The following is a 26,658-nucleotide window of genomic DNA, read 5'->3' as shown; positions in this document are numbered from 1 at the left end:
TTATATTGGGGGAACTGCAACTTAATGATAAACTTAATGATATTCTTTTCCAGAGTAACTGACAGATCAAAGGGTTATAAAAATAACATTCAAGTAATGTAATGTCAATATCCCTCCCAAAGGTCTTGTAGGGACAAGAGTAATGAACCCAAGGCAAGAACTGACTAGAATCCAGGGATCATTAAACTTAAAAAACCAAATCCACACCCAAGAAATCCCACACCTGCCCCCCCCTTCCATTTTGTTTCAAGATTTATTTTCTCTACAACACTTCTGTTCTAAATTAATAGAACTTCAAATCCAAAAAAGCCACCTGGGCACTGTTCTTGGAGGCAAAAAATGCAGGGCCTATTAATTGAACTCTCATTTGCTGAGACAGTCAGATACACTGCTCGAGGGATTATAACTAAGGCTCAATTTAAGAGGCAGTGTGCAATTCCATCTGGATACTTTGGGGCTGGAAGGCCTGGGGAATTCCTTGATGAGAGCAGAAAGCTGTAGAGGGGCTGAAAGCTGGCACACCAACTCAGGGAACATTACACAAGTCTTAAGTTTACACCTGACAAAATACCAGAATGTATTGTCACTATCTTGAACTTGTAGTCCAGATAATTATATTATAGACTCTGAAGATCAACAAGGAAATTCTGATATCACACTCCTAGATAATTCTGCAACCTGCAATCTTTATAGTATATGCTATGAATTGAATGATTTATCTTTGTGTGGGTTCCTAGTTTAACACTGTAATACTCCATTCAGTTTAAGTCAGCAAGGTGCCTTAGCTCTGTAAGAGCTTTGAAATAAAGAAAAACTTGATTTATTTCTTGCCTTAGTTTTAAGGCAATAGCATTAACTGTCTTTCCATTGAGGCCAGAACTCACTATTTAATTTCCCACCACAGTAGACATACTCAGATTACTTGATTAGCCTTTTCTACTTACTCGGTATCCAGTTTCTTTGGACTAGCAATATTCTTAGCGCTGCTACTAAGTTCATTGAGGACTATCAGTGGATAGATAACATTCTTCTCTACAAAAAGGAGCCAAATGTGAAGTTTCTCAAACCACATAACATGTGCAGCATCTATCAAGATATATTAAAAAGCAGAAATCAGATTGCACTGTCAAATGAAACTCATCTAACAGAATAAAGATTCTTGATCCAAGTAATTTAGGGAGTCAAACACTAACTGTATTCTCATACTGGACTTTCATAGTTTTATCTAACCAAAATAAAGAGAAGCTCCTTCTAAGCTACTGTCAGCACAAGGAATAAGAGTTTTTGCACTGTTACACATCTATACAAAATGTATTACAATATAACAGTTTGCAAGCTACTTGCTTACTGCACGTGGCAGGAGACAAACTGGGTTGCCACCTTTTCAATAATTTCAACATTGATACTGATGAAGCTGTTTGACATTATACATTTTATCTTATGCTAAAGGATGTCTTCCAACCATATTCGAACCGGAAGATTTCTGGTTTACAACTCTAAAATACAGAGGAGCATACATAACTTGCCAACACAAATGTCTAAGACTTAAGAACTTCTTTTAAATTTCTACAGTAATTGCAAAATATGTAACAGTATTGCTATGTTTCAAATTAATGCAAATGAAGATAATGAGAAAGTTTATTTTACAAGGCAGTACAAATATAGGCTGGAAGAGCCCACGTCAAAAGTTATGTTAAACATTGCTGCATACATAAAGGGTTAAATGTATACTTGAAAGAGGCTAGAAAAAGGCCCACCCTTCTTCATTGCTATGAAGGACTGCGCATGCCTAGATGAGCCCCAGCAAAAACTGAAGTTCCTGTGCTACAACAGAAGCCATGAATTCTCTTGAAGTTACAGGGACCAAACTGGGAGATGCTACAAACTTACATTTAACATTACTGGATATGACTTTCATCTTTCCTGAAAACACTACTACATATGGAAATACTGAAGTTGGGTATCAGCAAAAGAGCACCAACTGTAGCATCTCTAGTTTCGTAGATTAAAAATCTAAGGCATACAATTGCACTTTTCACTTCTTCCTCCAAATCAGAGTTTGGCATCAAATTACAATCACTATTCACATTTATCCATCTTTACACCCAATCACTGAAAAAAAGCCCACAATTTAGACATCAGTGAAAAGATCACACTGCATAGCTGCTACAAAGGTAGGAAGTCTGTGAATCAATTCTGATAATTCTCTGCTCCTGAAAGCAGCAGAATGCTACTTTCTTTTCATTACTGTCTTACCTTGAAAACTAACTGAAGAGAAAAAAACAAAATAAGCCATTTTTGATAGAAATTTCTTAAGTCTGCCGTTAAGAATAAAAATGTTCCAACAGTGGAGACCCCACAATCTACCACTACATTTACCCATACTGGAAAACTGATCAGCAGTATACCTAACTTCATCTTTTCTGCAGCCTCCAGGGAAAGATTTCATGGAAACGTAGACTTTAACACAAGGTGCAAGTGCGTGTCTATGCAGATCAACTAGCAAGACTGGTCCCTTAGTGTGTTTTTCCATTAGCAGGCCACTTGCACTACTTTGTTGTTCAACATGTCAACAATACCATTAAGAATCAAATCCATGCCAAGATGAAATCTCCAACAGCATTAACCATATCTAATCCTTTAAAACATTTGAAAACTTACTATCTTGAAGAAGTACCTAGTGAAACACACTCTGCCTTTTTAAAAAATTAAGGCAATCATTAGCACAAACTTTGCAACTTAAGATTTTGAGGACTGTGCTTTAATGGAACTGCTCTGAGATAATGTTAGCACATGTAATATATTATCATCATCAGTTAAGAGATACATAAAATGTCATGGAATCAAAGCATGAGGAACTGAGAAACTAAGATGCTTCTAGGTCAGATGTCATTACTCCAGTGGTGAGAATAGTAAAGAAGAGAGATTTAAGCGTATCAATAGGTAACACAAGTTGGTCAGCAAATACAGCAAGTTCAAAAAAGTGTCATGAATGATACTTACTTCGGACTTCAAACTGATAGTACTCCTTGGTTTTCAGCAGCGGGTGAGAAAAGCAATGCCAAGGAAGTTGCTTTCGGAGTTGAGGCAGAACATAATGGGTCACAAAGCCTACCGTACCCACCAATGCATAGAGAACATAACTTAAAATAGGCTAAAAAGAAGAATTGAAGAAATTAATGTTTGTTTTATAAACAAAATCATACACTAATAATGTAATACCTTTTCCAGCATCTAGGCAGGTGCTCCTGTAATAGTAAGTTGGGAATGTATTTCTTCATGAGAAGCTGTACTACCAACTTTAAGATCAAACAAGAAATGCCTGAGAGAATAAACCACCTGTTTCTAACAAATTTTCACTAAGTTGATAAGTATTTTAAAGTAAAAATAGTACACCGATCTTCCTTCATAGTCCATTGCTTCTGACCCATCTGCATTTCATTTTATAAATGATAAAGCTATTATCCTCTAAAGGCTGAACCCAATTTACATTTTCATCTGCTGGATAAAAGGAGGTATAAGCATAAGTAAAAACAAATCATTAATCTTATATTCTCTTGAGAAGAAGGTGAATAAGAAGCCTCCCACCAAGACCACTCTCTTTCACAGAAGTCACAAAATACTACTATATTAACATGGTATGAAGATTGGATTTTGCAGTAACACTTTCCATAATTAAAATTTTCTCTGAATTTCTAGATATGTCATAGCAAAATTAGGATTGCATTACCTTGTTATAAGCTCTTGATTCAGAAATTCTGTGAAGCCTAAGCCTATTGAACTATACAACTGGTGAAGAGCCTATAGCCAAGTTTCTCAAACGTGGGAGAAAGCAACGTTCGGGACGAGTGCTGAAATCCAGGCATACAATAGAAGAGATATTTTCCTTAAAAAAAACTGGTACACCTGCTTAAGTAGGACACTTCATCTGAAAACCTGAAGCTACCTAAACACACATGCTTTTTAAAATTAGTTTCTTACTTTAACTGTAGGCAGCAGCAGGAAGGTAAAAATCCTTCTAAAATACATGCAAGAAACTTTAGTTTGCCAGACATAAGGCTGTTGATAAGCTAGCCAATGGTTCCATTACAGGAATACCAAAATAAGAAATTCAGTAACTGCAACCCTTTAGGCAAATGCCTGTACTTAAACAAATTCAAGCACAGGATCTGGTCCCATGTCATCATCATCAAGTAGGAGTCATATATACACATTAAAAGTATCCAAAGCAGTAATATTAGCTAGAGTGACAAGTAAACTTGAAACTCAGAGGCTCTTTGAATTCCTGTAAATAACCATTCCAGTAAAGGGGTACTCTCCTATACTATAAACAGCCACACTAGCATGCAATTGCTGAGTCAAGGTTCAGCCACTTGATCTTTAAGGGTCAAACCTTTTAAACTTTTTTTTTTTTTTTAAGTTTCATTTTTCCTTACTCCAAAATGATCCTGACGCTATTTAACTAAGACAGAAGAAGCAAAAGAGGGCATTTTGTGTCAGAGACTAAAATAAAAATTCAGAATGTAAGAAGAAACTAGGAAAGAACAGGGGAAGAAGAGTTTTTGAGCACATAAAACTGGAACATGAAAATCTTCAGTCGTGTACTTGTCACACTATATATTTAAAGACCATCTAAAACTAGCGAGGAGACCCGGTGCACTACCAGAATAAGCATTATTATCACATTAGAGTATTTGTACATAGAAGACAAATAGCAGACATGATGTCTTACCTGTAAAACTGTAAATACTGTACTGACATGAATTGCAAAATAGAGTACACCAATGACTATACACACAATCAGGTCAGACTGCAATCGTTCACTCTGGGGAGTCAAAACAAAATAATTTTAGAAAATGCCAGCTTTGGTTGTCCTCTTCAGATTCTTAATGCCCATCAGCAGTTAACACTGAAACTGATTAAAGATTTTCAAATTATGCCAGTGTTAATTACTTCCATTGAAGTTATCAGAAATTTCACAAGATAAATCTTATGGCTAAAGGCATTAGTTCAAATGAGTGAAGCGGAAAGACGCATACGCAAGGTGGGACAGGAGAAATTAATATACCCAATATATTCTCTCTCTCATTCTGGATGGTGAGGGGGTATAAGGACCCCCCTACAGCACTGACGAAAGAGCTGGAAGGGGTAACCAAATTTGCCATTTATGATCTAAGAATTGCTTAAGACTATGGGGCAATTAAGAGCTCTGGAAGACAGCTGCCTAGTCAAAGCTAACGACCAGATGAACAACTAGGCTCTTAAACCCTTTTTCCCCCTCCTTAGCAGAAGGGTAAAGGACAGCTTTGGAATGACCCTGAGGAATCAGTTTAAATTTTCTGTTACCCCTAAAAAATGAAGACAAGCTGTTGATAATGGGCAAAAAAAGAAACAAAACGAGTAATGCCAGACTCAGTCACAAGGGGGCAATACGTACTTAGGGCCACTACAACTCCAAGTTTAGACCTGTTCCCACTCTGTAAATGCATTATTAATATTTCCAGCTCAGAAAATCATTAAAGGATTAACTACTCCAAAATCGGCCAAATAATTACACACAGCAATTATTGCTGCAAGGTCTTAATTTCTTGGAATACAAATTTTTATTATTTTTTTTTTAAATCAGTAAGTCTTGATTTAAAAAACACTGAAACAAAGAATGTATCATAATCCTCAGCTCACTTTGGTGACTAAAACCACAGTTTGAGAGCTAAAGAGGACTTTGCAGCTCCTATGGTCATCCTCACCTATTAAGCATTAAAACAATTTTAGTGCTCTAAATATTTACTTGCAGTTTCCACACACTGCACCTCGTCATGCTGGTGCCTGCTGTACTAGGAGAAACCCATCTATACTGTTATTCCCCTACAGCCAAGCCCTACACAAGGTTAAATGACTGTTCAACCTTCTTTTGTACAAGTTAAACATACTAAGCTTCTTAAGTCTCTCACTTACTGCTCCACTGTGCAAAAAAGAATAATGTTTAAATATTACCACCTTCATAAATATTTACAGTGAATTTGTACTAAAAATTCAAAGTATGTGCTAAACTAAATGGAACAGGTTACAGCTGCTCTTTAAAAAAAAAAAAAAAAAGCACACCACAAAAAACCCACAACGCTTTCTATTGTTTTTATTTTCTGCTTCCGGAACAGCATGCACAAAGCTCTTGCTCACAATTACTAGAAATACTCAGTTAATATAGTTTTGCTACCATTAACTCTTTCCCACTAACTTCTACACAAAAGCAAGTATCATTTATTATTATCAGTATGAGCTAGAAGAAAATCCTCAATGATACTTCACTGAATTCACACTAGGGAATTCCAATTCTCTCACATGCCTCCTTTTAAATAACTTAAATTGCAATTTATATTGCATTATACTCTTAGTGTAGTACATTGGTTCATCTACAGATTTAAAGGAAATGCTCTGATATCCATTCTAACCAACACCACGGTAGTTAACAACTGTTGTGAGCTAGGTAAGATCCAGATAGATGCTATACAAACCAACATAAAGTAAATGCTTAGATTGAATTATAAAAAAAAAAGCCTACTTACCACAGAATTTCTAAGCTTTTCAGGTAAAGGATCTTTTACTTCAGACAGAGGATCCTCAGGGTTTTTGTCTTCAGAATTAGGAAAAAATTTTGATTGCACTAAAGAGCTTAAAGACAGACAAAAAAGGACCCACTGAAAAGCATGTATCGTTCCATGAGGTTTTAGAAGAATAACAACAAAGTCAAAAGTTAATCACAAGTTGATTACAAGAAAAAATAATCCTGGCATATTAGCGCTTTCACATGGCTGAGCAAATTTACAAAGATGAGATCTCAACTTTATAAAAGAATTAGTTCTCTGGTTGTACAGAATGGCCACCATTAAAGACGAGCAGCCAGATGTTGATCAAACAGCAATTTCTCCAGTACCAACAGGAGTAACTGAACAAATACTGAATTTTAAGTGGAGTTCTTGGCACTCATGAAACAAAACTTTAGTTCATAAATAACTAAACAGAAATGTAACTTGGTGCAAAGTTTAGAAGTGGTCTATTTGTCAACATCAATTAGAAAACCAAGAATTCCTTGGTTTAATTCAAACTTCAACAGCAATGATTAATTAATGAATTAGCCATGCTAACCAAAATACTAAATTCTCAGCAGACCTTGCTGGTACTGAAGCCCCAAAAAAACCTTATACCTAAGCTTTTAGAAGACCATATGCAGCACTGCTAGCCATACACCCAAGTGTCTGGCAACCCCTCAGTGTGATTTTTCTTACAATACCCTATGTGGTACAGAAATATGTATTATTTCATTTTATGGACAGGAAGCTCACAACAGAATGAGCCCTAGATCTTGAAAGGCAATTACATATTGCAATAATGTATTGCAATGCTTAACTGTGCCACATCCGGCTAAATAGGTGAACCTGCAAGTCAAACATAAGCATCCAGACTATAGTACTTGGAAAGAACAAAAGAACAGGTATCTAGGGACAAGGACCTCATACCAACTAAGTAAAGTCACCTGAACTAAGAGTAACAGGACAAGGTTTAGTTGTCAACCCAAAGATAAGAATTTTCCTTCTGTGTGAACACTCACGAATCATTAATCTCCCTGTCCACAGAAGAGGCCCCTCACTATCTACCCCAGACTACTGCTTAACAAATTCATCCAACCTTATGGCTAAATTTAAATCCAAGTTCAAGCACTGCCTAACCCAGGTATGTGACTGAGCCTCTATTGGCTATTCAGTGGGAGGTGTTTCTCCTACTGGAACTATTTTGTTTTACACACGTAATTATTAACTGAATCAGAAATACGCTCATCATCAGATCAATACTCCAACTCAGAATAGCAACATGAATACATGTTTCCCCATGCTAGACGGGAATGCTCATCACCAAAACAGATACTTATTGTTTTGCATCTGAGATAAAGTTATTTGAACAAGTGCTTTGAGCGTACATTCAAGATAAGAACACAGTAATGAATTGAGAAAAACAGTTCAAAAAATCCACATGTGGACTTCAGCTTAAACTAGTGCTTTGAGCACCTCTTTAAATACAGAAAGGGTACAGGTTGTTCAGAACAAGTGCACCTGACTCGCATTTTGGAGAACATCAGCAGGCAGTTAAATTAGATTTTGGCATGTAAGTGATTTGCCAGAAGTCACAAAGAAAGGTGGTTGTTAGAGCAGGAACTAAACGCAAAATTTGAGAATTTATCTCTAACTACTGAACCAATATCACACTATTTTTAATAATGCTGGTGACCAGTTCAAACGGTACTAGTATCTAACATTATAAACAATGTTCCCTTGCTACTTGCTTCTTCCTTGGGGAAGGGACACAAACTGAGTCACTTACAAAAGTACAGAAGGGTCACTACTTTGTCTGCTGAGATGATATGATATTGCCACTAACAAACCACAAAATATGGAGAAGAGAACTGGAATATGCTGCCCATCCCAAGAATCCTGGAGATAGAAATGAAATGTTAATAAAAAGGAGACAAAGTATGTAACACTTATCTGACACACAAGAATTATGTATATATTATAGTAATAAAATGGAAAAAATTAACTACAATTCCACAAAAATTAAACAGGACTTCTAGTACAAAAATATTGTTCAATATTTACGTATGTATAACTACCGATCAGAAACTCTAATACAGTGTACATCCCTTAAGCCTACACCATCTTAATCACTGAACAGTCATCAGTTTTCATAACCCTTATGAAGAATTTCCTGCATTCCTTGAGACCACAGGTTCTTAGAGATGCATTTAGTCACTTCTTAATTTTGAAAGTTACGTATGTTTTTACTGAGATTTATGTTTTTCTAATGTGCTGAATTCAGATTAAAACACTGGTTTTATTTTTGTTTTCATGAACTGTACTGGACTGGCAAAGATGGAACAGTGATTCTGTGCTAAAGCTTGTTTATCTTGAACAGATGTGTTTACAAAAGGCTAATGAGACAAATGTACAAATTCACAGAAAGCTAATGATGATTTGCGGGTGATAGCATCATGGGAGTACTTCCTCTAGCAACTTCTTACTCTGTGTGACGAAGTGGAAAAAAGCCAGTCAACTCTGAGTTGGAAGGCACACATGCTACAATTAATTGTGAACTGAGAGCATTTGATTATTGACACACACCTGAAACTAACAGACAGAACCAACACCACACTGTTTTCAAACACAATGGCATTTCAAGCAAGGAAAAACTATTGGTTTTGGTGTGTCATTCCCCCCACCCCTTGCCAGCTAACTCTACCTTTTAGACAGGCACACATCTCCACTTCGGCCCTACAAACTATTTCTTGGTTTCTTTTCAAGTCAAGATTAATTTGAAAAAGGTACTTCTAGTTTGCAGCACTGGAAAAAATAACTCACATGAGCCATTTTGAGAGGTTAACAAACCAACACATGAAGACTGCACTAGAAACAAGCCACTATAGATTTTTTTCAAGAACCAATGTAGAATGGAACTGATGGTAAATGTCATGTGTTTTCGGCCACAAAAAATAGCCTGTTAGTGCAGGCACAAATCATACGCCTTTTAAAAGCAAAAAAAATCTGCTTTGTTCCTGCATTGCATCTCCTTTATTGACATCACAGCTGAGGAAGTATAAAACCCTACCAAATCAGACTAATATTCCTAATTCACTTTCTGCATATTTAAGTATCTAAGATACAAGGAAGCAGAGAACAAAACCAAAACATTAATGTATGCTGTGTCTAAAATTTTGCTCACCTTCAGGGCACCATAGCAGAGTCCATACAACAATGCTACTGCCACAATACTACAGATAAAACTGTAAAGTGCTGCAAGCAGGCTTGTGGTCGCTGAATATCATAGAAAAGAAAGAAAAATTAAACAGTGTTATGTAATGAGGTTAGAATACAAAATATTTCAGATTGTTTAAAAAAGATATCAGCGCCCTAGTTGCAACACCCCTCCGATACAAAAAAAAAAAAAATTTCCAACCTACAGGAACTACTTGTATTTTCCGCTACAAATGATTCTTTTAAAGTGCAACTTATGTGGCTTTATTCACCTCCTCATGTATTCAACAGCATTACCATGGGAATGGTTAACAACAGCAAGAGAAACCAGTCGAGGAAGAAAGTATACTTTTTGACAGGCTTACTAGAACAGTAATTCTGTTTCTCAATAATCAACCAGAAGACCTTCAGCTTTTTTAAAAATACAATTAGTAGTCTATGTTTAGAAGGTAGGAATAGTCTAATCACTAAATTTTTTAACTAGCCTACTAATCTGATGGCTGCTCCTAATGTAATGCTTTTGCCACTAACAAAAAACAACACTCACCATTGCCACCGAAGACATGAATATCCAGCTGTTCACAGAGATACATCACAAATGTATTCACCTGAGGCAGGAGACCAATGAAGAATACTATAGGGAAACATAGTGTAAACACTACGGAGAAAAAAAAAATAGTTGAAAAAGTGGTGAATGTGAAAGGTATAGCATGCTAATATACTCTTCAGTTTAAGTTCTAGGGTATCACACACACCATTTAAGTCAACATCACTGAAGTATTTCTACTATTATTTCTAATGAAAACATCCATTATGTAAATCTCTACTTCAATGACTCAGAACTGACTAAACCTAGAGGTTATATAGACCAACAGTCAGAAAATTTCTTGTACTTCCGTTTGATCGCTGTAGAAATGGATACAGGCCAATTCAGGCTTTCCATTTTTATTTACCAAAGATGAGCCAAGAGTGTTTACAGATTAGAAGATTCTTAAGTTTTCACTCGTTGTAAATGAGGCTTATCTGAGCCTAACTGCCTGTCTGGCGTTACAGGAGCAAGCTAACACCAGCCACGCTGACGTAAGAGAGGCCAAGCATTTCACCTCTGGGTTTTCTGCCACTAATAACATCTGACAATTTTACTCATTTTCCCACACCACTTCTGAAAAGTTCTGATCCTAAATGACTTTTTAGTCCTAAATGACTTACTGAAAACGAGTAACTGTATGAAGCATATTACAGGACTTAAGAATGCAAAGATAAACGAATGCCACTTAATTTTAAAACAGAGAATGGTATGTCCCAAGCTGTATATATAATTTACTTTCCATCTTCAGGAATAAAAGATGAAGAAATAATCTTTTACATGACTGTTAAGTAGTTCACGTATAATTCACAAGCAGCAGCATACCATAAGTTCTAGGTTCTGAGGGACAGATGGATCAAACCATGAAAATAACCCTAGCAGACAATCTGACAGTTTAGGGAAGATTTTCTATAACCTTATTGACTTGTAGGTTCCTTGACCAAAAGAAGAAACCAATTTTCAAGTATCCTGTAAAGAATCACAAGTCTCAATTTTAAGTTTCTAACTTTATATCCAGAGAGTGGTTGGATACTAAAGGTTATCCCATTAGATACATTTACAGTAAGGTAGGTACTGAGAATCTGTTTGGATTGGTCGTCGTCCCCCCCCCCACTCCCTGGTAAAGTTAAATAACTAAATGTTGTTTAAAAACATGTAGGTTCAGGGCTTGGGAACAACACTGAGTTCTGCATCTTTTTACTGATACAAATTAGGAAATATAAGACCAAGGACCAGCTACTCAGGACCTGAAGAAAATATTTTTCAGAATTCTCAAGTCAAACCGTTATCTCAAATCATTACTCAAGGAAGCCTACATAAGAGGCAAGCAATAAAGTGTTCTCTCAATGACAGGTTAAAAAGTTGTTTCGTGAAGGCCCGTAAATCGAATTATCTTGGGACCACTGAAAACAAAAATTACAAAATAGATCTGGGAATACACAATTTATAAAGAGTAGTCCAGCAAAAAGCCAACATTCCTGATGGCTTTTAAAGTCTGTAACAAAATTGCTCTCTAATGGGGACCACCTAGGTGAAAACAGAAAATAATTGTTATAAATGTGGAGCAGATTTAGACCAACTGATCAAGTCCAATATGTGGGACACAAAATAACTAAATATAAAAATTTATACCAGTCCTCACTTGTCTGTTGGCAAGGACACAGCAATTATGTTATCTAAACACTAAGTTTGCCTTGGCCTGCACCTGTGTTGTTCTAGTAGCTATGCCTGGGAATGGGAAAAAAGGCAGCTGAGATTTTTACTTTGTGCTAACAAATTATGTTTGCTAGCAGCCACCTTGCTTTGCAATACACACAAAGCTTTTTGAAACAGTGCTTCAGCAACATTAAGAGTTGCTCCAAGGCAAAGGTGTGCGTGTGGGGATAGGTTTTTATTTTGGTTTGGTTTTTTAAGAAGTGAGAGCTGTTCTGGCAATCTGATTTTTTTATTGTTAGAACGGCTAAGAAATATAAATCACGTAAGCTGGTGCAAGATACCTGAGAAGAACAGTAAAACAAAGATCAAAAAGCATTCAGAACTCTTGAACTAAGAAGTTTTAAAAGCCAATCCCAAAATCGACACAGCCTGGTGAAGATGCCAGCACGTCATTTTAAAAAGGAAAAAAGACTCTTAAGTACTTTTTAAAAGTAGGTCACTTTCACAATACAACACACCACCTACATACACATTAATGTATACCCATATCCTCATAAGGTAATACATAATGGCAATGACTCAAGGTGATAGAAAAGGGAAGAAAAGACTTCTGTAATTGACAGAGCATAAACAAGGGGAAATGAAGCTAGTTTAATATCTTGAATAAGTCAAAAGTATCTGCTGTCTTAACTTCTTTTTCTATCACAGATACAGAATTATGTATGCCAGTGCATTAATAGATCCATAGAATCTGTAGAAAAGCACCTTTGGAAATGCCTGGACAATACACTGTCCATAAATAAGTGTCTTGGACTTCTTCTGTCTGGACATTTAGATTTAAATACAGATTTACTAGCAGAAAGTCAAAGGGGGACACACTATGAGGTATGAAATTCAGGATGCTCCTAAAATCAAGTAATAAAAACTAATTCCCAAAATGCCTGAGTCAGTAATTCTTATTAATCAATTAAAAGTAAAAAATAAAATAAAATTTTAAAGAGAGAGAAAGAAGAAGAAGAAGAATCAAAGCCAAGACCAAGTTTTAATTTTTCTTGGACAGAAGACTGTCCAAGAACTGGAGGGCATGCAGTCCTAACATTTAACTGCTGTAGTCTTTCATGCACAGATATTTTGGTACAACTGAAGAGCAAGTGTGTTCAATTTACACGAATTCTTACAGATTTTACTTCCCCTCCAAAGAGGTGATCCAGAGAGGATCACCCAAATAACTTTGCTCCATTAAAAAATATGCACAAAGTTCCCATGATAAGATGGTCTTCAAATGTTTATATTGTGTCTCTCCTTTCTACAGGCTCTGCCTGAGATTATGTAGCTGTTACTATTTTCAATAAATTTTGTAAGTAAATAGGGGAAAGGTTTGTTGGGTTTTGTTGGAGATTTTTTGTTGTTGTTTGTTTTTCAGGTTGAGGTTTTTTTGGGGGTGTGCGTGTTAAATGCCAGCAGTATTGTGAATGCACTGTGCTGCTCAGAATACAATGAAAGTACCTCATACAGCTCAAAATTATATTTTTGGAATTGCTGATAGGCCTCTTCTGAGGAGAGACATATTAAATAAGGTTTAATCTGTCTATAATGTTTTTAAAAATTGCACCCATACTGTTCTACCTGATTGCTAAACACAACCCGATTTAAGAGATCTCCTACTCATTTGCCACAAGCCCCTCTAGAGAGTACAAGAGAGTCCAAATCAAAACATTTATTTAACTACTGAACAGCTAGGTCCAAGCACAGGTCAGCATATCCAGGTCCAAGTAAAGAAAAACAGAAGGTTCGGAGACAAGGACTAAGGTACTAGATAATTAAAAAACTAATTTTTTTTTTCCTATGACACCATATTAGTTGACATCTCTGCAAGTTTGTTACAGCAAAGCTGGGGGGGGGGGGGGGGGGGGGGGGGATTTTCCCATAAACTTCAGCAAAGCTAAAACTACTCTTTCCAAAAGAAACTGCATTTAGAAGGTGATGATGCAACAGTACCATAACAAGATGCGGGCGGGGGGATTTCTGCTGTGGTGAAGCAAACAATTCAAATCCACAAAAAAAGCCACTCACCTATAACTAAGTCCCTGGCTGACAGCAGCAGCAATGGGTTGGTGAAAGCCATTCCATACAACCTGAATCTTGTTGTAGATATGTTTCTGCTGCCATAATCCAACAGCCAAATAAGACCACAACATAAACAGAAATATACAGGCCTACTATAGGCTATGATACGATTATGACCCTGTTTAAAAAAAAAAAAAAGAACATTTGTTTCATTATTAGCAGAAAAAGTAATTGCTACTCTTCTGTTACGGGTAACTGCAGAACCGAAATTAATCATTGTTCATCAATTAATGTGCTGTCACCTCAACACATCCTTAAGTTTTGTTCCTAAAATCCTTAATGCATTGCCTTGCAGTAATGTCTTTTTTTGTGGCTTTGATATAATGAGGACACAACACTTAGATTAAGTTAGACTAAGCCATGTTTACCCTTATTCTCTGCTAAGTTTTAAAGAATGTTTCCTGCAATACTAAATGCCAGAGAAACTCTGACTAGGCTTCATAAGCAAGAAGGAATATACTAATTTTGAAGAAAAAGCAATTAAAGTTTATTACTCAGATACTGCTACAGCTGAAAAAACCCAAACAAACCAACTGTATTTGTGTGTTCATTAAAATATACAACTTATTACCTAAAATAATATGAATGACTTGCTGCAGAGAAATAATGTTTTTTTCAGTTCTTATGTAGGACATAACAGAAATATTTTGTCTTGGCAATCTAGCAGATGCACAATAGAACATAAACATATTGTGAAACACTAGCACATTAGCATTTCCATGCTCAAATGTTAATGCTCACTGGAGCATTACATACTCAGCTTAATAGAGTGAAAAAGTAAGGCTGTGTGCACACTAGGACAAACTGAATGATCTACAAGACCAGAATAGAACATCAAAGCTGCGTCAGTTCATACCAGCATAGCAAATTACAACATTAAGAATACTTCTCAGTACAATTGCTTGAATACTAAAGAGTCATCAAAAAAACCTATCATGATATGGCTCTGTAGCAAAAGCTAGGCTTAAAACAGGGAGGGCATGATTTGCTAAATACAAACAAAGTGTATGGGGGGGAAAAAATAACATCAGTTCCCTTCTCAAACACTAAGACAACATAAGCCCCTTGTGTCTTATGAGAAGGCACATTGAAGAAATGCCAAAAAGATCAAACCAAAAAGGTCAATTCTCTGGAAGTTCTAAATCTGCAAGGTTAGCACAGTAGCACATGCCCATGACTTACATGTCGGGGGGAAGAAGAATCTGGCTGAACGCTCTGAAACCAAAATGGAAAGACAAAAGTTACCTGATCTACAGATAAGTGTGTTTACCTCCCCACACACACATTTTCTTGATTAAAGTTCTTTTAATAATATCTACAATTAGTTTTACAATTGTCAAGCTACTCTACAGCCTTTAAATAGTACAATGTATTAAACCATAAACTCTGTTCAAAGAGTACATGTCTATAGCCAAAGTTTAAAAAAAACACCACAATTCATTTTTAGAACTTTTACCTTTTTTTAAACACAAAATGTTAAGCACTTTAAGTTTAAATCTAATTTCCACCATAATAGTCTAATCATAAGGAAATAAACAATCATTCTTTAATTACAAAAATACCATTAAAAATTGTCTAATAAAACCTAAGATTCTAATTAAAAATATGCTTAAATATAATTGCTTAATATGAATGCATTAAGGTGTATCCACTTAAAAAAAAAAAAAAAAAAAAGATAACAAAACCCAAACCAAAACAATAACACTTCAAGTTTAGTACGTAGGCTGTTTTCAACCAGTAAGAATATGCTCCTCTTTGGGAAAACAAAAAGTGCATGAGAACAACAAATAAAGGTTTGTTTAACAAACATGCAGAACCATTCTAGTGAAGTGACCTTGAATGACCATCTATCAAACTTTCCATGAAGCTGAAGTTTACTCATTTCTTTTTAAATTATAAACAGGCAGTTTTTTCCTTAAAGCTCTAACCAACCTGCAACACCCAACTGAAGTTATTTCTATTCTTTATAGAAAGTGAAGATAGAAATTAAAATACCTTCAATAGCGAGTACTGACAACTGGCTATTACCAGGCAGAACTGGAAGACCCAAATATCCTTGAAAAAGCCCTCTATAAGAAGTACAGAGCCCAGAAATGCAACTAGAATAGCTAGGATGACAGCTAACACGTTTTCAAGGATCTCACGATTCCTGTATTAGAGGGAGAGAAGAAAAAAAAAAAAAAAAAAAAAAAAGAGACAATTAAAAGCTAACTATGTCTAGAAAAAGCTGCAAGGGAACAGTTTGGGTCAGAAGTTAACAAGAGTTATGCTGCTGGTAGCAAAGTGGTTAAGAATAGATTTGAACTTGCATAGACATACTAGCACGCTGTCTTTTAGCAAAGCTAGGAGCTACCAGGGTTTCAATGATAGCTGAAAGCAATTAGTATCTTATGGAATTGACCTTTAAACAGCAGAAGATATCTTCAGAAGATAACTTCAGAAATAATTCAAATGCTCAACCAGAAGCATGGTCTGGAACACAAATCTATATTCAAGGCTCACATGGGATGATTACAAGCCTGTGAAGAATATATGCACAATACCTTATCTGTATATAATCTGTCATTCATGATTTTGCAATGAAGAAACTAAAAATACTTTCACTTGGCTAAGATATACCAAGTGGAATAAAGATAATTCCATATGATATTGGTAGTGCTTAGGAATAGAATTAACAGTATTTCTGCCTGGACAGAATCACTACTATATTGCTTATCCCAAAGAAGTTCATTACCAAAATTTCATTACCAAAATTTAAATACTCTATATATTCCAAAAGCTGGTAACTGGGGGGTCACCTTCATTTTATTCCACTAGGTAAATGCACCAGGGACAACAGGTTACAGTCTTAGATGACTCTTTGGAAAAATGCTTTGGAACAGCAGGAAAATTCTCTCTACTTGCTGAAATAATTCAAGTGTATGCCAAGTTCTAGACCCTTTCAATTTTTGTGGGTTTTTTTGGTTTTTTTTTTTGTTTGAGTTTGTTTTTTTTTTTTTTGAGAAGGTTATTTTCTAGCTTTAAAGATTAGCAACAAATCTCTCTTTTTGACCATTCAAATATGTTATTGCCCCACTCATGCAAAGTGAGAGGTTTTGTTCTTTTTCCTTTTTAGCATTTCCGGAAAAAAAAGGGAAAGTAGCCTTCATTAGTTTACAAGAACTGCATTTTGTATTATTCTTTCATCTTTCAGAGAGTACAGTAAATAAATACAACTCTCCAAGGAAAGCTTTATCTGTCTTACAGTTTAGTTGCCATTTTTTAATCTTTACTTTCTGAGGTCTAGTAACATACAAGGATCTCACCTATCGAATAAAGCCAGTAGAGTTAATCTATCAAAATTGATGCTAATCCAAAGCTTAGGCAGGATCCAAAAGCGATAGTACTGCTTGACTTTTTGAGCTGCTTCCTCTTGAGGTTGCATGTGGTCCTGAAGGTCAGGGCTCAGGTCAATATCTTGCTGCTCCAGCAGATCTGTATCCATGGTTAGCAGCCTGTTCAACCTGATCTGAGGAAGAGAAAGCTAAAAGAAAGTCAGTATTAGCAAAAGCTCATTTTTATTATATCGCTATATTCTACTGAAAACTGCTTTGGAAAAAAATGCTAGAACTATTTAGTTTCACTTCTAAGAAATTATATGTTAAACATTCAGTTCTGAGGCTTCTACTTACTTTTCCTGTCCTTATCATGGCAAATGAATAGCACCAGCAGCAATAATAGCTTGCATAGAACACAACTGTTTGGCATTTCAGCATATGCCTCATTTCAAATGAAGTATGAACACATCTTCCAAGCATATTACCCCATTTACCCTGAAAACTTCAAATTTGAAGACAAGTAAACTGATATGTGAACAGGAATAATGTATACTACAAGAATAATCCAATTTTGAATTTAAATAAAGTACAAGACATTTCTTACAGTCAGATAATCTGCATGCACACCCATGCTGAATGGTTGTTTTTGCATGACAAAGCAACATATGCATGCTTTAGTGGTCAAATTCAAACTCACTACATTCAGAATATACTCAGAGACAAACTAAAAAAAACCTCTGCCCTAACTAGTCAAGTACTATTTATGACTGACTATATTTCTCACTTATTTTGTAGTCTGTCACTCCAGAGTTCTCTTGAAAACACAGTAATACTAACGACCATAAAGGACATTTAAGGAGAGTACTCAGAAGGTTAAAAATTAAAGTTACTACAGTATGTATGTGTCAGCTAACCCACTTTATAAACTTCCATCGACAAGCCAAGAAACATCTTAATGCACTGTCCTTTATTCGTAAACAATATCACCATTAAAATGTCATTTAATGAAAAAATCTTCATAATCTTTTAAAGCAAAGAGTAAAATTCAAATACTCATGTCACCTTTAGGTGTCAAAATTATAGTTTGTTTGGGGTTTTTTTGTGGGTTGGTTTTTGGTTTGGTTTTTTTTTTGGTGTTTTTTTTTTTTTTTTACAATTACCTTAAAGTTTAACATTTGATTTGTTGGTTTTGAAAGTTTTTTCAATGACTCCTTAAAGCATCAGTGTACTGTAACTATGCTCAGCCAGCTTTTCCTTCCTAGAAAAATACTAATAAAAACAACAAGCAGGAACGCTCCCTTTCTAAAGGCATTTCAAAAGTACAAAACATACTATCTAAGATAAGCTGTGTCAGAAAACAGGTGCTTTTTTGACAACTTTTTAAAAACTTGGTTTCTTAAAAGGTAGAATCACAATAACATAACATTTGTCACACTAATAATAAATTTCAGTGGAACTTTCCATTTAGGCACACGGGCTAAGCTTTTATCAATACGGGTTTGCCTTAAACAGAATCATCCCCTCCAATGGGACCACACTGGCAAACCAACAGCACATAACAGGTAATGCAGTCTCCTTTTTGAAGGCTACATTTTCCAGGGGGATGGTAGAAAGCAAAGAAAGTTCCTCTAGCAAACACCAGGTTTGACTGGTGATCAAAAGCAATTGATTCTTGATCAAAAGCATGGTCAGGCTTTTGGAGGTCTCTTTCTCCCTCTGCCAAATGCTGAATCCGTGTTTCATTTTCCCTCTTGATTAGGTCATTAGGTACTTCAATGTACTTTACTTTGGTTTCCTAGCTTAAGAATCATGACCTGAAGAATCATCACTATTTGCACTGTTTTCATGACACAGCAATATCAGACTTCAGAATTAAGAGTACAGATATGTCTGGACTTGACAACAATAAGGTTTGAGATCACAAAACTAAGGAATTCTAAAGCTATTTGCAGTATGAAACAGTGTAAACCTCTGCCTTTTTTTCCCCAGTCGCTCCTTGTGTATGAATTAGAATTTTGTACAGCAGATTCCAAGGACATATTTTTAAGTTCCCTTCAGGGAAATTACTGAAGTTTCTCTTGGTCAGAACACGAAATTTATTCTTTCTGCTGCCTGCTAACCTTAGTAATGCACAGAAGGAAAACTCTGCCCGAGCTGTCTAGTCATCTCTGGAAACCTTTACAAGGTATCTCAGAACATCCAATTTCCATGTGATTTAAAAAAATCACTATGCTTTAGATAGAGGAAACCATTTCTCTAAGTTTTAAAGCGCTATGCAGAAAGATGAATTTGTATGTATATATGAAGACGCTGCAACAATAAATAAATACTTTCTCTTCATTTAAACCCAGGCAAAAATCCTTCTTAAGAACAAAGAACTACCATATAGGATGATTAACCAGTGCTATGAAATTGGAAAGTCTTCTGATTTTTTGCATGCTTTAAAAATAAATAAGAAAAACTTACTAGATCATGTGGATAAAAGCGAACTGAGGTAGAACTCGATACGTGAGAGTCCGTGTCACTATAAGAACAGGGGAAAGACTTCAGATTATAAAACTACATTTTATTTCAACAGGCCATTCTAATTTTCTAGTGTCTCAAATGAATTTTGACTCCTTGCAAATTTTATCTAAAAATCTTTCTTTAGGTTTTTCTTTCGATCACGTATTTTAAATACAAGTATCCACTTAGTCTTGTGTATTGTAGTAAATTCTGTAGCTATAGTAAATCAGGAGACTCTTTACCCTTACTTTTGGTATAATTTTCTCAACACCTAGTCCCTAAATTGTCTAACAAGGATTATCATGATAATAATTATTCCACTTGAAAAAAAACAAAGATGTTTTATAATCTGTTAGCTACTGATGTGTAAACACGCATCACATCTCTAAAGGAGTGCAGAGACCACTATGTGTTGACATACAGAGTTTTTGTTAATTCTATACTGCTTTTATCAAGGCCCCAAAACTGCCAAAAATAGTACATATTTAACACAAGCATACCGAGTTACTTAATCTTAAATGGCTTTTGAGAAACTTAACTTCAAATAAACTTAAACCTCTGGTAAGAAGAGCAAAATTACTTTGCAATTTCCATTCATTAGAGATGAGGAGAAATTTCTCTTACTGTATGAGAGTCCATATCCAACCATTGCTTTTTTTCCCCAATTTTGGATAGCTTTTGGATGTTTGTTTTCCATGTAAATCACATGGCTGTAAGACTTGTATCAAATTTATGCAACTTCCCTTCAGTTCCTTGCCTTAAGATAAAAACATTCTTTGTTATCAATTTTACTTCACTGAAACTCAAGTATTCTCTAAAGCTGAGATCTGATTATTTGGATGTGGCCAGTTTGTTCCTTCCATTAGCACATATAACTTCATAACAGCAGCCGTCAGCAAAGCCATTGCATCTGGAACATGCAAGCAGTAGAGGCAGGCATTGGCAGCTTTGTGCAAGGAATACAGAACTTTTTGTCAAAGTTCAACTCTACAAAAGACACTTGCACACTTTCACAAGAAAGATTTGAAGATGGGAGCTTTTATATTCATTACTCCGTAATTCCAATAGCTATTCCATCTACACAGGGTGGGAATTTCTAGCATTCAGCATGACGCAGTAGCTTCAGAGCAGTTCTATGTAGTGAAGTGGATTGGGGGGTGGGCACGGGAGGTTTTGGGTTGTTTTTCTTTCTTCTGCCTCCTGTCCCTTCAGAGAAAGAAAGGGCATCTTTCCAACAGCAGATGAACTTTCCAGTATGTAGCTGGCTATTTCAACTGTAACTCAAATTTTAACCTCAGGCATGTTAACACTTCCATGTATTGTTTCATGCCATCTATGAACTTCAGAACAAATTTATCAGTTTACATTTGCTTCACAATTGGAAGTTCATTTGTAAATAAGTTAATAGCCATTATGGTCAACAGCCACCTACTTTCCCAAAACCTGGGTTAAATCCTTTAAGAAAGGCTTTCTATAAGCCAATCAAAAATGCATTTGTCAAGTTCTCAGTTTGGACATTTACTGCTTAAGCTAATAGTAGTCTTCATTTTCTGAGATTTATTTAAGAGGAGAAGATTATTTATGCAGTTAATGTCATCTTCTAGTAAAAATCACTTAGGTTTCAAAAGTAAAAGTATAAGGATAATATTTTTTGTAGTCCATACTAAATAACCTTTTAAAATTAAATTAAAGATTTTGTTGCGGTAAGACAAGAATCATCACTCTTGACTGGCCTTCACACACACCAGATGTTGGATGCTCTTCTTGCAGCTGGTTCAAAGTTCACAAGTGACATGTCGCAGCCCCCTGTCTCGTAGAGCGTAGAACTGAACTTACCTATTAAAGAAAAGGTCAAAAGCAGGTCAAAATTTCATAATGTTTCACCCTACTGGCACTAGTTTCTATTTATTAACTTACTACTGAGATCAATTTAGACATCTAAATTTACATCAGTGTCAGAATATAAAATGTGATTACACATTAACGTGTCACCAGTGCAGACAAGACATTAGCTACTCAGTCCTCTTTCATACTATTTTACATGACGTATATACAGTAAACTGCAATACTGAATTAAATTTACGTTTGTATTTACAAGATGTCACCATTAACATAACAGAAGTAAGCCTTTTTTCCCTTCGAGAATAACCAGGCGAACAACTTGTAGTGACCAGCTGCTTCAGTTCTTCCCTGTCCCCCCCCTGCCCCAGTAGAACAATCAGTAAATCATTCACTATCAGCATTTAAGAACCACGGCATTTAGCTAAGACAGAGATCCCTGAAGTATCCTGAATAAAATTCTTTTGAGAGGCACATGTCTTTTTGAAAATAAACACAAAAAGAGTGAAAGAAGTGGCTAGAGATGGTTCATAAGTTATACCTCTAGAAAAACTAAAAAAGGAATGGCAGACAGAGATTTATTCTACAAGCCAGAAGGAAACACTTCAGTGTAAGAAACGAAGACTGCAAACTCTCAGATAAACCATTTGGAGTTACTGGAACTCCATTAACCATAATTTCCTAAAGTTGTTATTAAAAACTTTTTGAATGAACAATATCAAGCTATTCCTAAATATATTATTAACAAAAAAGTAGCCAGAGATTATAACTCAAAGGATAAATTACCTTACTCACAATATGATGTTTTTACAGTGCCCTTCTCCCACAATAGTCTGGTCAGAGAGATAAGCACTGTAATTTCCCCCAAATGTCAGGTTCAATATATTTCAGCTCCAAATGCAGGAAGCTGATTTTGAAATCATGATCTCATATTAAGTGTTCTGCCAACCTCTCCATCTCTTCTAGCTCAAAACCCTTCTTAAGCCATGATGCAAAGCATGCAGTATTTTAAGATCTGCTTATACAGAAAAAAACAAACAAAGAAAAAAAACCCAACCAAAAAAAACCCACTTTGGAGCATCTGAAGCAAAAATTGTGTACACCTCACAGCTGCATGTCTTGCAGCTCTTTCTTCTGTTGATATGGGATAATAAGCAGTCCCAGGAGAAATACCTAACAAGATCAGAGCTTCCAATCTTCCCCCTTTCTGTGAGAACATAACCTACTTCTGACAGTGTTTTTGATTAAAAAAAAGCAACAAAACAAAAAAAAAACCAAAACAACACAAAACAAAACAAAAAAAACCAACACACTATGATCCTGCTCCAAATTCTCTTCAGACCCACAGACAATTAAGTTCAATTTAGAAGTGTTTGAAAGCGAGAAGGTTAAGAACCTCAAACTGCATGATTAAAACTGGTGAAACTAGGGAAAAAATACTGGTATACTGAAAATATCTTCATAACGCTTTCTACGCTCAGAGGGGGCACTTCAGACCAACAAGAGACATACCACAGCCGTGCTAAGACCAACCATTCTGACAAGACAGTCAGCCACATAGTTCAGGAGTCACGTATAGCATGCGTCAGAGCTCAGCAACGCAACAGCTCTCTCTCAATATTTAATTACATCTGCTATAGGCATGTGAAAGGAAATACAAGTAGAAAATTCACTTGTTAGGGTTTTTCCCTCAATAGTTAAGATTTTAATGAAGCCTTTTAGTTAAATATCCTTTGTTTTTTAATGCATAGTGTAGTAAACAGTTGTTACTTAAGTTCAAATTTTAAACTAGTGCAAGAGTCTTCCTCCCCACAACTAACAAATAACTTCAGTTACACAGGTCTATTTCTCAACTGCATCACTAAAAAAAAAAAATTTTCAACAGCAAACATGAAGGTATTAGATAATACACTTGAGGTTCTATTCAGGACAAGATTACGCATAACTTATTACCGAAAAATTTTCTGTGCAACCAGTCCTTAAAAGAAACAAGCGAGTTTGGGTTAAATTCTTCATGGTTTTGCACTGCCAAATTAAGAGTCTGGAAATTAAACTTTCTGATTTTTAAATTAATGACATTCTAGTCACAGAAATTAGAATATACTACTTGCAAGATATAACTTCCCATCCTCTTGGGCTGAGATAATACATTAGATGTATTTGTTTCAAAAGAAGCTCACTGAACTGTTGCACTCATGTCAAGCATCTGAAAAGGGCCTGAAACTATGAAAAAAATTTAGCATAAAACACTTCATGTTAGAAAATATCTACAGTTCCCTCACATCCAACTCGTCTTTGAATCTGTCGATTTACTGCATTTGTGTTGCTGCTGTAAGTACTGCATGGCTGTGGTGGGATAAAATAAACCTGGTTAATAGAGACACAGCAAACAGGCAAAACACTGAATTCCAATTGCTTACACACAAACTACAAAAGAGACTCAGGTTCTGCCATACTTGCAATTCACCCCCCCTACTTATACAGACTTCCAATTGAAGGTTAGCTCTCTGTCGAGCAAAGCATGGCTTCTCAATAAAACAAAGGTGCCTGCCTCTCCCCGCCCCCCCCCCCCTTTTTTTTTTTTTAAGATCAAAAGGCTCTCCAGAAAAGCCTCAACTCATCTGAAGTAGAAAAAGATGACAGGACTATTCAGTGCTGTTGAGGACACAAACCCTAAGGTCTGACTGGAGATTCTACAGCTGAGCTCCAAAGTCCCATCAATTAAATACTTTTAAACTGTGTGAGATAACAGCAGCTTCCTCACGACACTCTCAAGCTCTCACCAAGGATCCCAACGCTCACAAGATTCAATATGTATGGATATACCTAGCACTTTTAGTTACCCTAGAAATTTTCTCTCCCTCCCATTCCTAGCTCTCCCACAGCATCCTCTGAAGTATTTTTAACAGCATCACACTGAAGAAGCTTAAGAAAGTTTTTTCTTTCTCTAAGGACTGTAGTTTTATCAAGTTGTGAACAAATGGCAGACTCAAAAGTTTATTTTTCACATCAAGAAATACAGCCAATAGCATGTTTGCCCACTAAACAGAAGTGCTTGTAACTTCTTTCCCCTGGCCTGCTCCAAAGGAGAGCTGTGAGTTCTTAGCAAATTAAAGTCGCCCAAACAATATTCTATTTGGACCAGGTTATAAAAATAACAAAACCAAGTCCTCGATACTCAGGCACACAAATCCAAAACACATCTTTGTTCTGACATGAAGAGAGGAAAAGATGAATGCACTTCCTTCAAAACAAGTTTCCTTGTTTCAAAAGACAAAAATATCTCATCACCAAGTCCAGAGACAGCCACGTAACAGCTCACACGGTACGAACTAGCCTTCCCACAGTTAGGGGAATCAATGAAAGCCACAGGCTGATGAGCTTACACAGATGAAACCTGGAAGACTTAAGTGGCTCACAATCCAACTAAAATGGTGCTCTCATGGTTTTCTCAGCCAAGTTATTTTCAGCACATTGCCCAGTCTTCCATCTAATAAATATTACTTTGTTTTAAACCTCTCACAAACTAGTTCTGAAAAACACTAACACTTTTTGACGTGTTGAAGCCTACGCCATCATTAGATCATTATGATATATTCATCTACTAATGATAATATTTTTAAAATCCTAGTCAGCAAAACCAACAAAGCCATAAGAATTTGAATACTCTGTAGCATGTAAGGAGCTATCATTTCCAAAGGTCAAAATGTTACCTTCAGCTGCAGTATGAAGACTTAAAGGTTTTCAGTTAGGACACTTCAAAGCAGTTCATTTTTTATTTCTATACGAAGTTTGTCAAAAGAGTAACTCACCTATTATGCAGAACTCCACAGACTACAATAGGGATATTTTCAATAAGAACAATGGGAAGTGAGTATTTATTTTCTACTTGTACTTTTGAAAATACTCTCCCATCCATCCCAAATAAATTAAGTCTACTTAATTATAAAAAGGTATTGAGAAACTGATTCTAAATTGTTTTTAATCAAATAAGTGACCAATGTATACATTTATATTTAGAGAAAAGTTTTGATCTCCGAGACCATCCAACTGCCTTCATAAATTAAAATACTTCAATAAATCTGAAATATTATCACTTGCATATAAGTGATACAATCGGAAGTCCAACAAAGCAGTGTAGCTGGATTGTAAAGCTCCAGACGACCAGTTCTCTTTAATCACAAAAGCAATATTCCTCAAAAAAAAAAAAAAAAACAAAAACCAAAACACACCATCATCTAGCTGATGACAAAAGGCTGTTATTTCACCCCAGTTTCAGAAACTGAGCATCTGTTCTAGTAACGCAGTACTTCGTTTCCTAACTACCTCACAAATTGCAACACCTACAGCCTTCGCTGCAAAGACTGAAAAATCCCACCCATCGCCTACATGTCTCAAAAAAATCAGATATTAGTGAGAATAAAAGGCATCAGTACTGCCACACTGTGCTCTGAAGACTTCATTCACTTAAGTCATGGTATGTCTTTTGCTGTTTTCTGGATTCATGTTATATTAATCCTGCCTATAATCATGGCATTTGGTCTGCCACCTTTCCTTTCTGTCCTGCATTCCTCCTATGATTTGCTTCATGTTTACTGTTCCACATTAAGATCCTTTTTCATCATTTCAAGTTCCTTCCCCTTATTATCAATTATGTTGTTGTTGTTTTGTAATCTTTCTACTTTGAACCTTGAAGACTAAAGATAATGTCTCAAAGCATCTCTTGCCTTACTCTCAGGACAATGCCCAGGAAGAGATGACTGTATATAGTCACCAGACTGGATGTAGGTTAGGTATAACACAGTAACTTTCATCCTTCATAAAGTAA

General features: G+C 35.9%; 1 protein-coding gene across 11 annotated transcripts in view; it reads right to left on the bottom strand.

Annotated features, from left to right (window-relative positions):
- The window catches only part of PCNX1 (pecanex 1), a 96,907-nt gene that overhangs the window by 29,102 nt on the left and 41,147 nt on the right, over nt 1–26,658 (bottom strand). For 10 of the 11 annotated variants that reach the window (XR_014228749.1, XR_014228750.1, XR_014228751.1 and 7 more), the window contains 13 exons: nt 21,737–21,827; nt 19,953–20,010; nt 17,475–17,692; nt 16,165–16,318; nt 15,352–15,384; nt 14,116–14,287; nt 10,348–10,458; nt 9,769–9,860; nt 8,374–8,483; nt 6,564–6,669; nt 4,733–4,825; nt 3,004–3,154; nt 945–1,086 (listed from right to left, as the gene is read on the bottom strand). Coding sequence is in view for 7 of the 11 variants with exons in the window: in XM_082317561.1 (XP_082173687.1) it covers nt 945–1,086; nt 3,004–3,154; nt 4,733–4,825; nt 6,564–6,669; nt 8,374–8,483; nt 9,769–9,860; nt 10,348–10,458; nt 14,116–14,287; nt 15,352–15,384; nt 16,165–16,318; nt 17,475–17,692; nt 19,953–20,010; nt 21,737–21,827 (1,531 nt within the window). In the remaining 4 variants the exon portion in view is untranslated. The remainder of the gene's footprint in view (nt 1–944; nt 1,087–3,003; nt 3,155–4,732; nt 4,826–6,563; nt 6,670–8,373; nt 8,484–9,768; nt 9,861–10,347; nt 10,459–14,115; nt 14,288–15,351; nt 15,385–16,164; nt 16,319–17,474; nt 17,693–19,952; nt 20,011–21,736; nt 21,828–26,658) is intronic. The other variant, XM_082317566.1, reaches the window with a different exon arrangement.

The sequence above is a fragment of the Platalea leucorodia genome, assembly GCF_965183815.1.
Source record: "Platalea leucorodia genome assembly, chromosome: 7".
In the NCBI taxonomy this organism is placed as follows: Eukaryota; Metazoa; Chordata; class Aves; order Pelecaniformes; family Threskiornithidae; genus Platalea; species Platalea leucorodia.
The sequence above is the reverse complement of the archived record's forward strand: the minus strand, read 5'-3'. Positions and strand labels throughout refer to the sequence as shown.